The 14,523-nt window shown below is 53.0% G+C and overlaps 1 protein-coding gene across 1 annotated transcript in view; it reads left to right on the top strand.

Annotated features, from left to right (window-relative positions):
* LOC147646624 (uncharacterized) overlaps positions 1–14,173 on the top strand; it is a 53,860-nt gene extending 39,687 nt beyond the window's left edge. The window contains exons 3-4 of the mRNA XM_086873160.1: positions 939–948; positions 13,705–14,173. Coding sequence (XP_086729286.1) covers positions 939–948; positions 13,705–14,173 — 479 coding nt within the window. The remainder of the gene's footprint in view (positions 1–938; positions 949–13,704) is intronic.
* The last annotated feature ends 350 nt before the right edge of the window (positions 14,174–14,523 follow it).

Here is a 14,523-nt window from a genome sequence, read left to right as displayed (position 1 = left end):
GGCTCCTTCATGCTCCCAGGGACTGCAGCTTTTTCAAAGGACTTTGGCTTTTGCTTTGGAGTCTCTGAGAGCTTTGTGCAATCCTGGCCTCCAATTATCTGCTGTAATTAGTCCCTTGAGAGCCTTTGTCAGTAACAACACTCAGTGGGGCTCATTAATGCTTCAAGGTACTTCAGGTTCTTAAGGCACTTTCCTTTTTCCTTCCCACCCTGAGTCTCTGAGAAGTTTGTGCAATCCTGGCCCCAATTATCTGCTTTAACGAGTCCCTTGGGAGCTTTGCATTGACACTCAGTGGGGCTCATCAATACTTTGAGATACTCAGGGCTTTTTCAGCTACTTTGGATTTTCCTTCCCACACTGAGTCTCTGGGAGGTTTTTTGTGCAATCCTGGCCTCCAGTTCTCTCCTCCAAGGAGTCCATGAGGAGCCTGTGCTGGGGATGGACCTCAGTGGCACCCATTAATGCTTGGAGACACTTTGGGTTTTTCCTCTGACTTGGACTTCTGGAAAGGTTTGTGCAATCTCCTCTCAGGCCCTGAGGTTCAAGGGCTCAGTTCCAAATGCACCACGGGGCTCATTAGGATCAAGCAAATCCTAACAAACCATGGCTGTGCCTTGATTTCCCTCTGGTCTGGTGCAGTTCTTAGGAAAGTTTCCTACAACAGTTATGAAGAAATAGTTCAAAGAGCTTCTAGGAAATATGTATTCCTATTTTAAAGGGTGTCTTTTATTCCTGTTCTCTTTAGAGCAGAGGTGACTGCAGCATTCAGTGATGGATATTGATCCAGGGTCTCTCCTAAGGAGGTCTGGCCAGGTCAGAGAAGCTGTGCCTTGAGGTCTGACCCAGTGGGGACAACCTTGCTCCACATTCCCCAGCCCCATCCTGTCTCTCCTCACTCCCCTGGGACCTGCTTTGCTCACAGAACTGGCTGCACTCAGGCAAAGAGGGGTTTTCCTTCTTTGATTTTAGCAATCTAAAACTGCTGAGTTTCCCCATGGAAAACAGACACCCTCCTCAAGTGTGTGCCAAGCCCAAGGTGCCACCAAGGAGGTTCCCCTTCCCCAAGGCAGAACCACACAAGGAATGTTTCAGACACACAGGGAGTTCTACAATAAACACAACCCCAGAGTTGGCTGAAGGCAGAATTAGAGCAGCTGCTGAAGGACAGACAAGCTTTGAACTCCTTGCAGCTGAAAGCACCAAGTGGGTTGTTGGGAGGTGTGTGAGTGAGGCAAGAGTGAGGGAAGGGAAATGCAGAGAGCCCTGGAAGTGTTTCTGTGCAGACAGGCTGCTGCAAGGGCAGCGTTGAACTTCTCTGGGGGGAACTGTGAAGGAGGTCGGGGCAGAGTGACCTCCCCAGTGACCTCGAGATGTCACACAGCCACCTGGGATGTCACAGCCCACTCAGTGGTGTCACACAACCTGCTCTGGGATGTCACACCACCATTCTGTGATGTCATGTCTCTTCCTATATGCCACAAAAACACCTTGTGATGTCACATAGCCTCCTGTGATATCACACAGCAACATTTGATGTCATAGTTCACTCTGTGATGTCACAGTCAGTATTGTGATGTCATACAACCTGTCCTGAGATGTCACATGGCTCTTCTGTGATATCACTGCCCACTCCTGGATTTCATATCACAACCATGTGGCTTCACAGTCTGCTCAGTGATGTCACAACCCTCTCTGTGATATTCTTTATCTAGCCTCTGGTGTCATAGTCCTCTCTCTGATATCACCACCCACTAAGTGATATCACCCAGACCATGCTGTGATGTCATGCAGCTACACTGCAGTGTCACCCCCTGCTTTCTGATGTCACACAGTGACACCGTATCACACTGTGATACCGTAGCTGCTCAGTGACCTCACACAACAAACTCTGTGATGTCCCAGCCCCATCTGTGACCTCACACAACCCACTCAGAGCTGTCACACAGCCCCTTTCTGACATCACAGCTGCTCTGGGGCTCCAGGACACAGCCACAGAGGTGCTGCTGTGACACAGCCCCCTCTGGCACATCCCACAGCCCCTGCCAGTGCTGAGCCCCTGGCAGCTCTGTCTGGGCCTGCTCTCTGTGTCCCTGAGCTGCCCTGGCAGGGCCCCAGCCCTGCTGGGCTGTGCTCAGGAGCTGCTCCTGGCCAGAGCTGTCTCTCTGCAGCGCTGCCCTTGCCAGGAGCTGCCTCTGGGCCAGGAGCCCGGCCCAGCACAGCAGCACAGACACAGCACCAGCACTTTCATCACCCTCTCGGGCCTTTGGGGCTCTTGGCATCACACTCAGTCCCTCAGAGTGTGCTCCAGAAACTCCTCAAGAGCTCCAAGTCAGATGGAAACACTGAAGTTTCTTGCAGTTGAAATGAGAGACACGAGTGAGAAAGCGTCCCCAGGTTCCAGGCAGAGCAGAAGACTGGAGGCCCTGATGGCAGCTGGGGACAAGCAAGGGAAAGGTGTCTGTGGTGCTGAGCAAAGCTGGATGTGTTTCAGGAATGGCAAGGGCCAAGGGCTGAGGCCCAGCCCCTGGCAAGGCAGATGCTGTCCCTCCCTCATTGCTCAGGGCTCTTCCCGGGCCACTGGCATGTGGGGATGTGCAATGCCAAGGGCAGCACCATGGGGCGGCCCCTGCCAGGCTGCTGAGCAGGGACAAGGAGGCAATGAGGCCCCAGGGCTGCCAGGGTCACTTGTCCCCTGCTGGCCTCAGGCCCAGGGCCAGCAGCCATGGCCAAAGGGCTTCACAAGTTGCCTCTGGCAGGGCCTTGCAGCTGCACAGCCCAGGGCCCTCTGCCTCTGCCTGCTGCTTATGTGATGAGGCCTCCAGACCCCATCCTGGGAGATTTTGGGTCTTCTCCATGGTCTGTGAAAATGGAAACATTGGTGAAAGTTATTTTCTACCAAATCTTGCATTGACAAGGATCAATATAATTAAACTGAAGGAGAATGGATTTAGATTTGTTAGAAGGAGAAAATATTTTACAATCAGAGCGGCACAAAACTGCAACTGCTTTTCCAGAGAAATGGATGCCCCATCCCAGGACTGCTCCCAGAGCAGGAGCTCTGTGCAACCTGACACAGTGAAAGCCCCTCCCCAAGGATGGAAATCCTGTTGTGTGGGTTCTCTGATGTGCTGGGTGCCCTCACAACCCTCCTGGCCAGAATGTCTGCTGAGGGCCAGCCAGGCTGCTGCAGTGGCACTGACCTCACAGCCATCACCACTGCAGCCATGTTCCCTGGGCCTGGCTCTCCCCTTTCCTCTGCCCCTGCCTTGTCTCTGCTGGCATGAAGAGTTGTTTCATTATTATCTTGTCCCCAAGGTGCTGGGGCCAATTGCTTCCCAGTCAGGCTCCTGGAGCAGCAGTGGCTTTTCAGAGCCCAGCCAGAAATGAGCCCTGAAGCAGCAGCTCTGCAGTGCTGGCCACCAGGCCGGGGTGCCAAGGGAGCCTTCTGGCCATGGCCTGGAAGCAGCTGCTGCTGCCAAGGTGCCTTTGGTGCCTCAGGCTGTCCCTGGCACAGCTCCCAGCACGGCACTATGCACTTGTGCCCGAGCCCTTCCCTGGCTTGGGGCTGGCCTGGGGCTTTTCCTGCAGCAGGATCTGCCCTGGCCATGGCACAGGAAAGGCAGTTCCTGCTGGAGCAGGAGGCTGTGCCTGGAATGGGCTCAAACAACTCCAGCAAAGCCCTGTTCACATCAAAATTGCTCCCTAGAGCACTATAATCTAATAATTGTTATAGCTCCTCTAGTCTGGAGTAAATAACTCTTTTTCTTTATTTAGTCTGTGGTGTAAATAAATCTGTCTAATCATGCCAGAATCAGTCACAGTGGCATTTGTATAAATACATCTGATATTCCATTGTTAATCCTGTGGGGAAAATTGCACTACGGTTCAATTCCACCTGTCCAGTCTTTACACATAAACCTTTGACAAATTCTGGGGCTGGGACTGGATCCAGCTGCTCCCAGTCTTCTCTCTTAGAAAGAATTTAAAAGTCTAGGAAGCTTGGAGGGGTTTGAGGATCCGTGGTGGATGTTGGGTGTCATTTCTCCACCTCATGACTCAGCAGGAGTTTCTCCAATAAAGAAATAAAGCTTTTGCCTGAAGCTCCCACTCTGCCCATGACAGGAAGCCCTGGGAGTGTCTGTGACATCCCGGCTCTTTGGCAGCCTGGGGACTCCTGGGATGTCACCGTGGAGCCCCTGGGAGTGCCTGTGACAGAGCAGTGCCTTTACAGCCCAAAGTCCCCTGGGATGTCACCATGGAATTGCTGTGACTGCGTCTGACAACACGGCTCTTCAGCATCCCCAGAAACCCCTGGGAGGTCTCTGTGGAGCCCCTGTCTCTGCCTGTGACATTCCGGCTCTTGAACAGCCTAGAGACTCTTGGAATGTCCCCATGGCGCCCCTCTGAGGGCCTGTAACAAATCTGACCCTTGGTAGGCAACCATCATCAGCCCCATGTAGCAATGGTCTGATTCCATGGCCGCCATCACAGCCCCTGTTGCTATGGGCAGTCCCTTGGCAGCTCCATGGAGACCCCATGCCAGGGGTGGTTGCCATGGACACCAGCTCAGGCCTGGAGCCAGAGCCCGTTGCCATGGCAACCATTTGCAGTCCCATCCCCAGGCTCATGGGATCCCAGAGCCACAGAATTGGCTGAGCTGGGAGGGAGCCATGGGGATCCTCCAGTCCAACTGCTGGCCCTGCACAGGACACCCCAACAATCCCAGCCTGGGCCTGGCAGCGCTGGCCAAACGCTGCTGGAGCTCAGCCAGCCCTGGAGCTGGGAGCCTTCCCTGGGGAGCCTGTTCAGTGCCCCAGCAGCCTCGCGGGAAAAACCTTTTCCTCACATCCAGCCTAAACCTGCCCGCCTCAGCTCCAGCCGCTCCCTCCACTCCTGTCCCTGGGCACCAGAGGGAAGAGGTTCCCACAGCCCCCAGCCAGGGACCCGCTCCCAAGGCTGCTGCCATGGCAACCAGGCCTGGCACCAGCTGGGATGCTCGGTTTCCACGGGCTGGGCTTCAGGAATGGCATTCCCCAATTTCCTGCTTCAGCTGAAACCGCGCTGCCGCTCGCTTCCCTCCCAGCTCCCATGGAAAGCACAAAAGGCAAAGATCCCAGGCTGGGATAAGAATAATTTATTGAGAACAGCAATGAGATGACGAATTAACACAATCAGAAATAATTCTGGAAACAGAAGGGATAAGACAAATTATTTACAGGGAAAACTAAAATGCCACCGACTGGTTCTTCCTGGCCACATATTTCCTCCTGCCAAGAAAGGACACCCTTCTCCTCTGGTGAGAGAGAGGGAGTCCTTTTCCTGCCCCTGGCAATGACCTGAGATGGGATTGAATATACTGACAGGGCCATGGACAGACCCTCATGTTCTTTAATCCCACATCATGACATTGCCATGGGCAGGAAGAGGTACAGGTGTCTTCCCAGCATGGATCCCAGGGAACATGGATCACCAGGTCTCTTCCCAGTGTCGGTCCTCCAAGGTGGGATGAAGCTGGAGCTGTGGAGAAAGCTCTTCCTGCACTTGGGCCACTGGCAGTGCTTCCCTTAGTGGTGCCTCCGTTGGTGTTGGGCCAAGTTAGACCTGTCTGAGAATCTCTTCCCACACTGGGGACACTTGTAAGGCCTCTCCCCAGTGTGGATGCGCCGGTGGATGATGAGGTGGGAGTTTCGCTTGAAGCCCTCCCCACAGTCGGGGCAGCGGAAGGGCCTCTCATCCGTGTGAATCCGCTGGTGCCTGAGGAGATGGGAGCTGGTCTGAAACCTCTTCCCACACTCAGGACACTCATAGGGCCTCTCCCCAGTGTGGATACGCTGGTGGATGATGAGTTGGGAGCTGAAGCTGAAGCCCTTCCCACATTCCCCACACTTGTAGGGCCATTCCCCAGTGTGGATCATCTGGTGGCAGATCAGGCTGTTGCTGTGGCTGAAGCTCTTCCCACACTGCAAGCACTTGTAGGGCTTCTCCCCATCCTGAAGCTGCTCATGGACCACCAGCTCAGAGCCCTGGCTGGATCTCCGGCCGCCTTCCCGGCACAGGGTGGGTCTTTCCTCCTCAGAGCACCCTGGGATGGTTTTGGAGCCCTTCCTCCTGTGGGATCTCTGGGGATTTTCCTCCCCATTGGATTCCTGTGCTGTGGAGCTGCTCAAATCTGCCTCTTCCATGAGGTTCTGCTGAGGGTATTTGTACTCCCTGGTCTCCATCCTCAGCTCCTTGTCTGGGGGAGGAAGGACAAGGAGAGGATGGGATTTGCCTCCGTGCCAGAGGGAAGGGGAAGGAGATCCCCCCAGTGCGTCCCCGGCAGGACGGCGTCGGCAGCGGGGTTGTCCTGCAGCCGCGGGCCAGGCTGGGCTGGGAGATGGAGCAGGAGAGAGGGGGAAAGGGGCACTGACTTCCTCCTCACCTGCCTGGGATTCCTGGGACATCTTCCTCTTCCTTGCAGCCTTCTCATCCATCCAGCCAAGGTTTGGGAATGGGAAATCCTGGTTTGGGAGAAAACAAAGAATGAGCACATTGAGTTTGAAGGTCTCTCTGTCCAAGTCCCTGTCTAGAAGTCACCGGGAATCTGGGGTGTCTTGATTTAAAAGGAAAGGTGTTTACTAAGGAAAGGAGAAGCCTCCATTGAAATTGATAAAAATGTAAGCAACAGCCCTTTCCAAATTATTATAATCTTGATTTCAAAGTGATCCCAGATAAAAATATAGGAATAACAGTTCTTTACTAAAGAAATTAAAATGAAAATGCAGCAGTACAATAGAAAAAAACCACAAAAAAAATGCACTCTGAGAGAGTCAGAATACAACCTGATACCCTGTTGGTCAGGGTGCTGGTAGCAGTCTGATTAAATGGTGGCTGCAGTCCTCCTGGAGTGACTGATGTGGTTCTGTTGAAGCAGTGATCCCATAGAAGATTGTAGCTTACCTCTGAAGTTCCCGTGCTGTAGATGGGTCTGGTCTCTCCTCTGGGAATCCAGTGGACAAAGACTGCCTCTGGTGCTTTGATGCTCTGATTACATTCATGCAGGAATGCTTGGTTCCTCCCCCTGGCTGGAGCATCTCACAATGGGATGATGTCATTTTATCAGTCCTGCAGTGAGACTCAATGGCCCATTAACAGAAGATACCCCCTTGGAGGGAGGATGGGTGGTGGAAGAGATAAAGAACACTGCCCCACCTGGTTTTAACAGCTGGCCCATTAACAGAAGATATCCCCCAGTTATGAGGGATGGGTCATGGAGGAGATAATGAAAATTGCTCCACTAGTTTTTAACAGATGGTGATAGAATACATACTTTTGGTTACATCTTGCATTGCAACCCAAGACATGGGGTCCATAAAAATTGTACACCACCAAAAATTGGCCCTGAAAATGCTTTCCAGAAGTTTTCCATTTCTGTTCTCTCCCTTTTGGTGTTCAGGGGTTCCCCCCTGTCCCAGCTGCTGGGGGTCATGCTTGTACTGGGGGTCACACTTCTACTCGGTCCCTGACCTCTTCAGGCTGCTGGGAGTGCCAGGAATTTGAAAAGTTCTTCCCATTTCGATCTCCCCACTTAGGGATGCAGGAAGGTTTTGGGGTCCCAGGGTCCCTGCTCCCCTTATTCCCTTCTTGGGGGCGCAGGGGGACCAAGGAGACCCCCCTGCCCCTCTCTATTTAATTGAGGGTTCCTCGAATCATGGCACTCCGCCTCTCTGGGCTCCCCACTTTGGGGTCCTCGGGGACACAGGGCTCTGCTCCTCCAGGCTGCCGCTGCCAGCAGCTGCCACTGGGAACCCCAAATGTCCCCCTAAAGGGCATTTTCTTTTCAGCTTTGGTTTTCTTCATTCTCCAATAATCACCCCCAAAAAACCCAACCCAGGCACCCCCCAGGATATCTGGGCCGGGCTCCCCCTCCCTCGTCACCTGTGGGATGGGGGGGTGATGATCTCATGGGTGGGAGGAGGCTGTGAATTCAGGGAGTGAATCCCAGTTCGACTGGGATATACTGGGCCTGAGATCATACTGGGATAACAAGCACCTAACTGGGATTACTAGGACTGTCTGGGAATGGCTATGGACATGTTGAGGGCAGCTGGGATATACTGGGAGTGTCTGTGATCATACTGGGGATGACTGAAAACACACAGGGAACAATGGGAACCATGCTGGGGACAACTGGGAACAACTGGGAGTGACAGGGTCTACACTGGGGGCAACTCCAGCTGGGCATAACTGGGACCATGCAGGGAGCAGCTGGGATCATCTGGGGAGCAACTGGGACTGTACTGGGGCCAACTGGGTGCAACTGGAATCACACTGGGAGGAACAGGGAGCAACTGGAACCATCCTGAGGGTAACTGGCATCCTACTGGGATCACAGTGGGAGCAGCTGGGCCATGCTGGGCAAGACTGGGACCATACTGGCAGCAACTGGGACTGCAGTCAGCGTGACTGGGAGTGGCTGGGAGCAACTGGGATCAGGCTGGAAGCACCTGAGGAGTGACTAGGAGGAACTGGGATAGACTGGGAGAGACTGAAACCACAGAGCAGGTAAATGGGTACAACTGGAACCACACTGGATAATCCTGGGAGCAGCTGTGCCCATGCTGGGGTCATACTGGGATCCTACTGGAACTAGCTGGGATCATAATGGGAGTGATAGGAAAGGTGCCACCTCATGCTGGAGGTGACTGGGAGCAATTGGGCCCATCCTGGAAGTGCCAGGGAGTCACTCTGGCCGTTACTGGAATCATACTTGGAGTATCTGGGAGTGACTGGAACCATACTGGGGGTGGCTGGTACAACAGCTCATACTGGGATTGACTGAGATTGTAGTGGGAGTGACTGGGATCATTCTGGAAGTGTCTTTCTGTAGATCTTCTGTCTTTCTGGTCTCTTTTTATTCTCCTTATTATCCTACGTACCTGGAATATTTTTGGATATCTTAATGTTACCCAAAATCTTAAGGGTTAACACTTTTTAGGTTAAATGAGCTAACGTTGCAATGTTAATGCTTTGGTAAGAGTTTTATGTTCAGTTGGATGTTGTATTAAACCCTTTGCCAAAGTTCCTTGATCGTCTATATTTTGCCAGTAGAATTTTGTGTCATTTTGACTTCTTAGCTCAGTTGGTCAGAGCATGGTGCCAGTATCACCGAGGTTGTGGGTTCAATCCTTGTGGGGCCATTATCTTAAGAGCTGGACTTGATGATCCTTGTGGGTCCCGTCCTACTAAGAATATTCTTTACATCTGTCCATGCTGAGAAGATCTAGTTGGTGTTTCTCCTGTGCACCATCTTCAATCACAGGAACCTTTGGTTACCACCATCACTGAAGTGTTCTGGGGTGTTACAGCCCTGCAGGCTCACAGTGGCCTCTTGTTTCCATAAGGCTTCAGACTGTCCCACTGGTCCCTTGGTTCCATGGGCCCAAGAGTGCCACAATGATCCCCTTGGTTCCACAACTTCCCATGGTGTCACACTGACCAATGTTTCCATAAGGATCTGGAGTGTCACACAGGTTTATGGCATTTGTCCTTGCTACCCCTCACATCCCACTGCCCCACAAAGAGCCTTGAGCCACCCGTGAGGGACAGGCCCTGCTGGGCCAGGCCTGGGCTCAGGGCTTGGCCTTTCTGCTTCCTCCAACCCAGCCAGGCCTGGCTCAGCATTGCAGTTCCCTGCTCAGAGCCTTTGGTTCCTGGCAATCCTGGCCTCCAGGATCTGCTCTCACCAGTCCCTGGGGAGCCTTTGGCAGTCCCTGCCCTCAGCTGGGCTGATTGAAGCTCCAATAGACTTGGAGTTTTGCTTCTGACTCCTTGAGCAGCTTCTTCAGCCTGAAGGAGGGACATAGGAGGATCAGGGAAAGGTGAAAGAACCACAAGGTCAAGCACTCCCTGAATTGACAGGCCCCCACCTGTGGGATCATCACCCCCCATCCCAGAAGTGCCCGGGGAGGGGGAGCTCAGCCCAGATATTCTGGGCTGTCCCTGGATTGGGTTTTTTTGGGGGGATGATTAGAGAATGAAGAAAACCAAAGCTGAAAAGAAAATGCCCTTTGGGGGGATATTTGGGGTTCCCAGTGGCAGCTGCTGGCAGAGGCAGCCTGGAGGAGCAGAGCCCTGTGACCCCGAGGACCCCAAAGTGGGGAGCCCAGAGAGGGGGAGCGCCATGATTCGAGGAACCCTCAATTAAATAGAGAGGGGCAGGGGGGTCTCCTTGGTCCCCCTGCACCCCCAAGAAGGGAATAAGGGGAGCAGGGACCCTGGGACCCCAAAACCTTCCTGCATCTCTAAGTGGGGAGATCGAAATGGGAAGAACTTTTCAAATTCCTGGCACTCCCAGCAGCCTGAAGAGGTCAGGGACCGAGTAGAAGTGTGACCCTCAGCAGCTGGGACAGGGGGGAACCCCTGAACACCAAAAGGGAGAGAACAGAAATGGAAAACTTCTGGAAAGCATTTTCAGGGCCAATTTTTGGTGGTGTACAATTTTTATGGACCCCATGTCTTGGGTTGCAATGCAAGATGTAACCAAAAGTATGTATTCTATCACAATGTTAAAAACTAGAGGAGCAGTTTTCTTTATCTCTTTCATCACCCATCCCTCATAACTGGGGGGATATCTTCTGTTAATGGGCCAGCTGTTAAAACCAGGTGGGGCAGTGTTCTTTATCTCTTCCATCATCCATCCTTCCTCCAGGGGGATATCTTCTGTTAATGGGCCATTGAGTCTCACTGCAGGACTGATAAAATGACATCATCCCATTGTGAGATGCTCCAGCCAGGGGGAGGAGCCAAGCATCCCAGTGACTCCCAGTCACTCCCACTACAATCTCAGTCACTTCCAGTATTTGCTGTTACACCCAGTCACCCCCAGTATGGTTCAAATCACTCCCATATCCTTCCAGCATGATTCCAGTCATGGCCAGAGTGACTCCCTGTCATTCCCAGGATAGGCCCAGTTGCTCCCAGTCACCTCCAGCATGGTTCCAGTCCCAGCCAGCCCCTTTGCACTCACTCCCAGTATGATCCCAGCTAGTTCCAGTAGGATCCCAGTATGACCCCAGCATGGGCACAGCTGCTCCCAGAATTATCCAGTGTGGTTCCAGTTGTTCCCATTTACCTGCACTGTGGTTTCAGTCTCTCCCAGTATATCCCAGTTGCTCTCAATCACTCCTCAGGTGCTTCCAGCCTGATCCCAGTTGCTCCCAGCCACTCCCAGTCACCCTGAGTGCAGTCCCAGTTGCTGCCAGTATGGTCCCAGTCTTGCCCAGTATGGCCCAACTGCTCCCACTGTGATCCCAGTAGGATGCCAGTTACCCTCAGGATGGTTCCAGTTGCTCCCTGTTCCTCCCAGCGTGATTCCAGTTGCACCCAGTTGGCCCCAGTATAGTCTCAGTCGCTTCCCAGATGATCCCAGCTGCTCCCAGCAAGGTTGCAGTCATGCCCAGCTGCCCCCAGTGTAGACCCAGTCACTCCCAGTTGCTCCCAGTTGTCCCCAGCATGGTTCCCATTGTTCCCAGTGTGTTCCCAGTCATCCCCAGTATGATCACAGACACGCCCAGTATATCCCAGCTGCTCTCAGCATCTCCATAGCCATTCCCAGACACTCCTAGTAATCCCAGTTAGGTGCTTGTTATCCCAGTATGATCTCAGGTCCAGCATATCCCAGTCAAGCTGGGATTCACTCCCTGAATTCACAGCCCCCCCATCCATGGGATCAAAACCCCCCCTATCCCACAGGTGACCAGGGAGGGGGAGCCCGGCCCAGATATCCTGGGGGCTTCCTGGGTTGGGTTTTTGGGGGCGATTGTTGGAGAATGAAGAACACCAAGGCTGAGAAGAAAATGTCCTTTAGGGGGACATTTGGGGTTCCCAGTGGCAGCTGCTGGCAGAGGCAGCCTGGAGGAGCAGAGCCCTGTGTCCCCCAGGACCCCAAAGTGGGGAGCCCAGAGAGGAGGAGCACCATGATTCGTGGGACCCTCAATTGCATAGAGAGGGCCAGGGGGGGTCTCCTTGGTCCCCCTGCAACCCCAAGAAGGGAATAAGGGGAGCAGGGACCCTGGGACCCCAAAAACCCCATGCATCCCTAAGTGGGGAGATGGAAATGGGAGGAAGTTTTCAAATTCCTGGCACTCACAGCAGCAAGAAGAGGTCAGGGACCGAGTGGACAGGGGACCCACAGTACAAGTGTGACCCCCAGCAGCTGGGACAGGGGTGAAAGCCTGAACACCAAAAGGGAGAGAACAGAGATGGAACTAGAACTCCTGGGAGGCATTTTCAGGGCCAGATTTTGGTGGTGTAAAATTTTTATGTACCCCATGTCTTGGGTTGCAATGCAAGATTCAACCAAAAGCATGTATTCTGTCAACATCTGTTAAAAACTAGAGGAGCAGTTTTCTTTATCTCTTTCATCAGCCATCCCTCATAACTGGGGGATGTCTTCTGTTAATGGGCCAGCTGTTAAAACCAGGTGGGGCAGTGTTCTTTATCTCTTCCACCACCCATCCTTCCTCCAAGGGGATATCTTCTGTTAATGGGCCATTGAGTCTCAGTGCAGGAATGATAAAATGACATCATCCCATTGTGAGATGCTCCACCCAGGGGGAGGAGCCAAGCATTCCTGCATGGATATAATCAGAGCATCAAAGCACCACAGGCAGTCTTTCTCCACTGGATTCCCAGAGGAGAGACCAGACCCATCTACAGCACCGGAACTTCAGAGGTAAGCTACAATCTTCTATGGGATCATTGCTTCAACAGAAGCACATCAGTCACTCCAGGAGGACTGCAGCCACTATTTAATCAGACTGCTACCAGCACCCTGACCAACAGGGTATCAGGTTGTATTCTGACTCTTTCAGAGTGCTGTTTTTTTTGTGGGTTTTTTCTATTGTACTGCTGCATTTTCATTTTAATTTCTTTAGTAAAGAACTGTTATTCCTATATTTTTATCTGGGATCACTTTGAAATCAAGATTATAATAATTTGGAAAGGGCTGTTGCTTACATTTTTATCAATTTCAATGGAGGCTTCTCCTTTCCTTAGTAAACACCTTTCCTTTTAAATCAAGACACCCCAGATTCCCAGTGACTTCTAGACAGGGACTTGGACAGAGGGACCTTCAAACTCAACGTGCTCATTCCTTGTTTTCTCCCAAACCAGGATTTCCCCATCCCAAACTTTGGCTGGATGGATGAGAAGGCTGCAAGGAAGAGGAAGATGCCCCAGAACATCCAGGCAGGTGAGCAGGAAGTCAGTGCCCCTTTCCCCCTCTCCTGCTCCATCTCCCAGCCCAGCCTGGCCCCCGGCTGCAGGACAACCCCGCTGCCGACGCCGTCCTGCCGGGGACGCACTGGGGGGATCTCCTTCCCCTTCCCTCTGGTACGGAGGCAAATCCCATCCTCTCCTTGTCCTTCCTCCCCCAGACAAGGAGCTGAGGATGGAGACCAGGGAGGACAAATCCCCACGGCAGAACCTCGTGGAAGAGGTTGTTTTGAGCAGCTCCACAGTGCAGGAATCCAGTGGGGAGGGAAATCCCCAGAGATCCCGCAGGAGGAGGGGCTCCAAACCCATCCCAGGGTGCTCTGAGGAGGAAAGACCCACCCTGTGCCGGGAAGGCGGCCAGAGATCCAGCCAGGGCTCTGAGCTGGTGGTCCATGAGCAGCTTCAGGATGGGGAGAAGCCCTACAAGTGCTTGGAGTGTGGGAAGAGCTTCAGCCAGAGGAAAACCCTGATCCGCCACCAGATGATCCACACTGGAGAATGGGCCTACGAGTGTGGGGAATGTGGGAAGGGCTTCAGCTTCAAGTCCCAACTTGTCATCCACCAGCGCATCCACACTGGGGAGAGGCCCTATGAGTGTCCCGAGTGTGGGAAGTGGTTTAAGACCAGCTCCCATCTCCTCCAGCACCAGCGGATTCACACGGATGAGAGGCCCTTCCGCTGCCCCGACTGTGGGGAGGGCTTCAAGCGAAACTCCCACCTCATCACCCACCGGCGCATCCACACTGGGGAGAGGCCCTACAAGTGTGGGGAATGTGGGAAGAGCTTCATCCACAGATCCAACCTCAATACCCACAAACATATCCACACTGGGGAGAGGCCTTACAAGTGTACCCAGTGTGGGAAGAGCTTCTCAGACAGGTCTAACTTTGGCAGACACCAACGGAGGCACCGGTAAGGGAAGCCCTGCAAGTGCCTCAAAATACATAAAGAGCTTTGTGCACTTCTGCAGCTTCATCTGCCCATGGAGAATCCACACTGGGAAGAGACCTGGTGATCCGTGTTCCCTGGGATCCATGCTGGGAAGACACCTGTATCTTTTCCTGCCCATGGCAATGTCATGATGTGGGATCAAAGAATGTGAGACTGTGATCATGGTCCATTATATTCAATCCCATCTCAGGTCATTGCCAGAGGCAGGAAAAGGACTCCCTCTCTCTCACCAGAGAAGGGTGTCCTTTCTTGGCAGGAGGAAATACGTGGCCAGGAAGAGTCAGTTGGTGGTATTTTAGTTTTCCCTGTGAATGG

This window comes from Cyanistes caeruleus, unplaced genomic scaffold (genome assembly GCF_971803275.1).
Source record: "Cyanistes caeruleus unplaced genomic scaffold, bCyaCae1.hap1.1 HAP1_SCAFFOLD_89, whole genome shotgun sequence".
Taxonomy (NCBI): domain Eukaryota; kingdom Metazoa; phylum Chordata; class Aves; order Passeriformes; family Paridae; genus Cyanistes; species Cyanistes caeruleus.
This window is presented reverse-complemented; position numbering and strand designations above follow the sequence as displayed.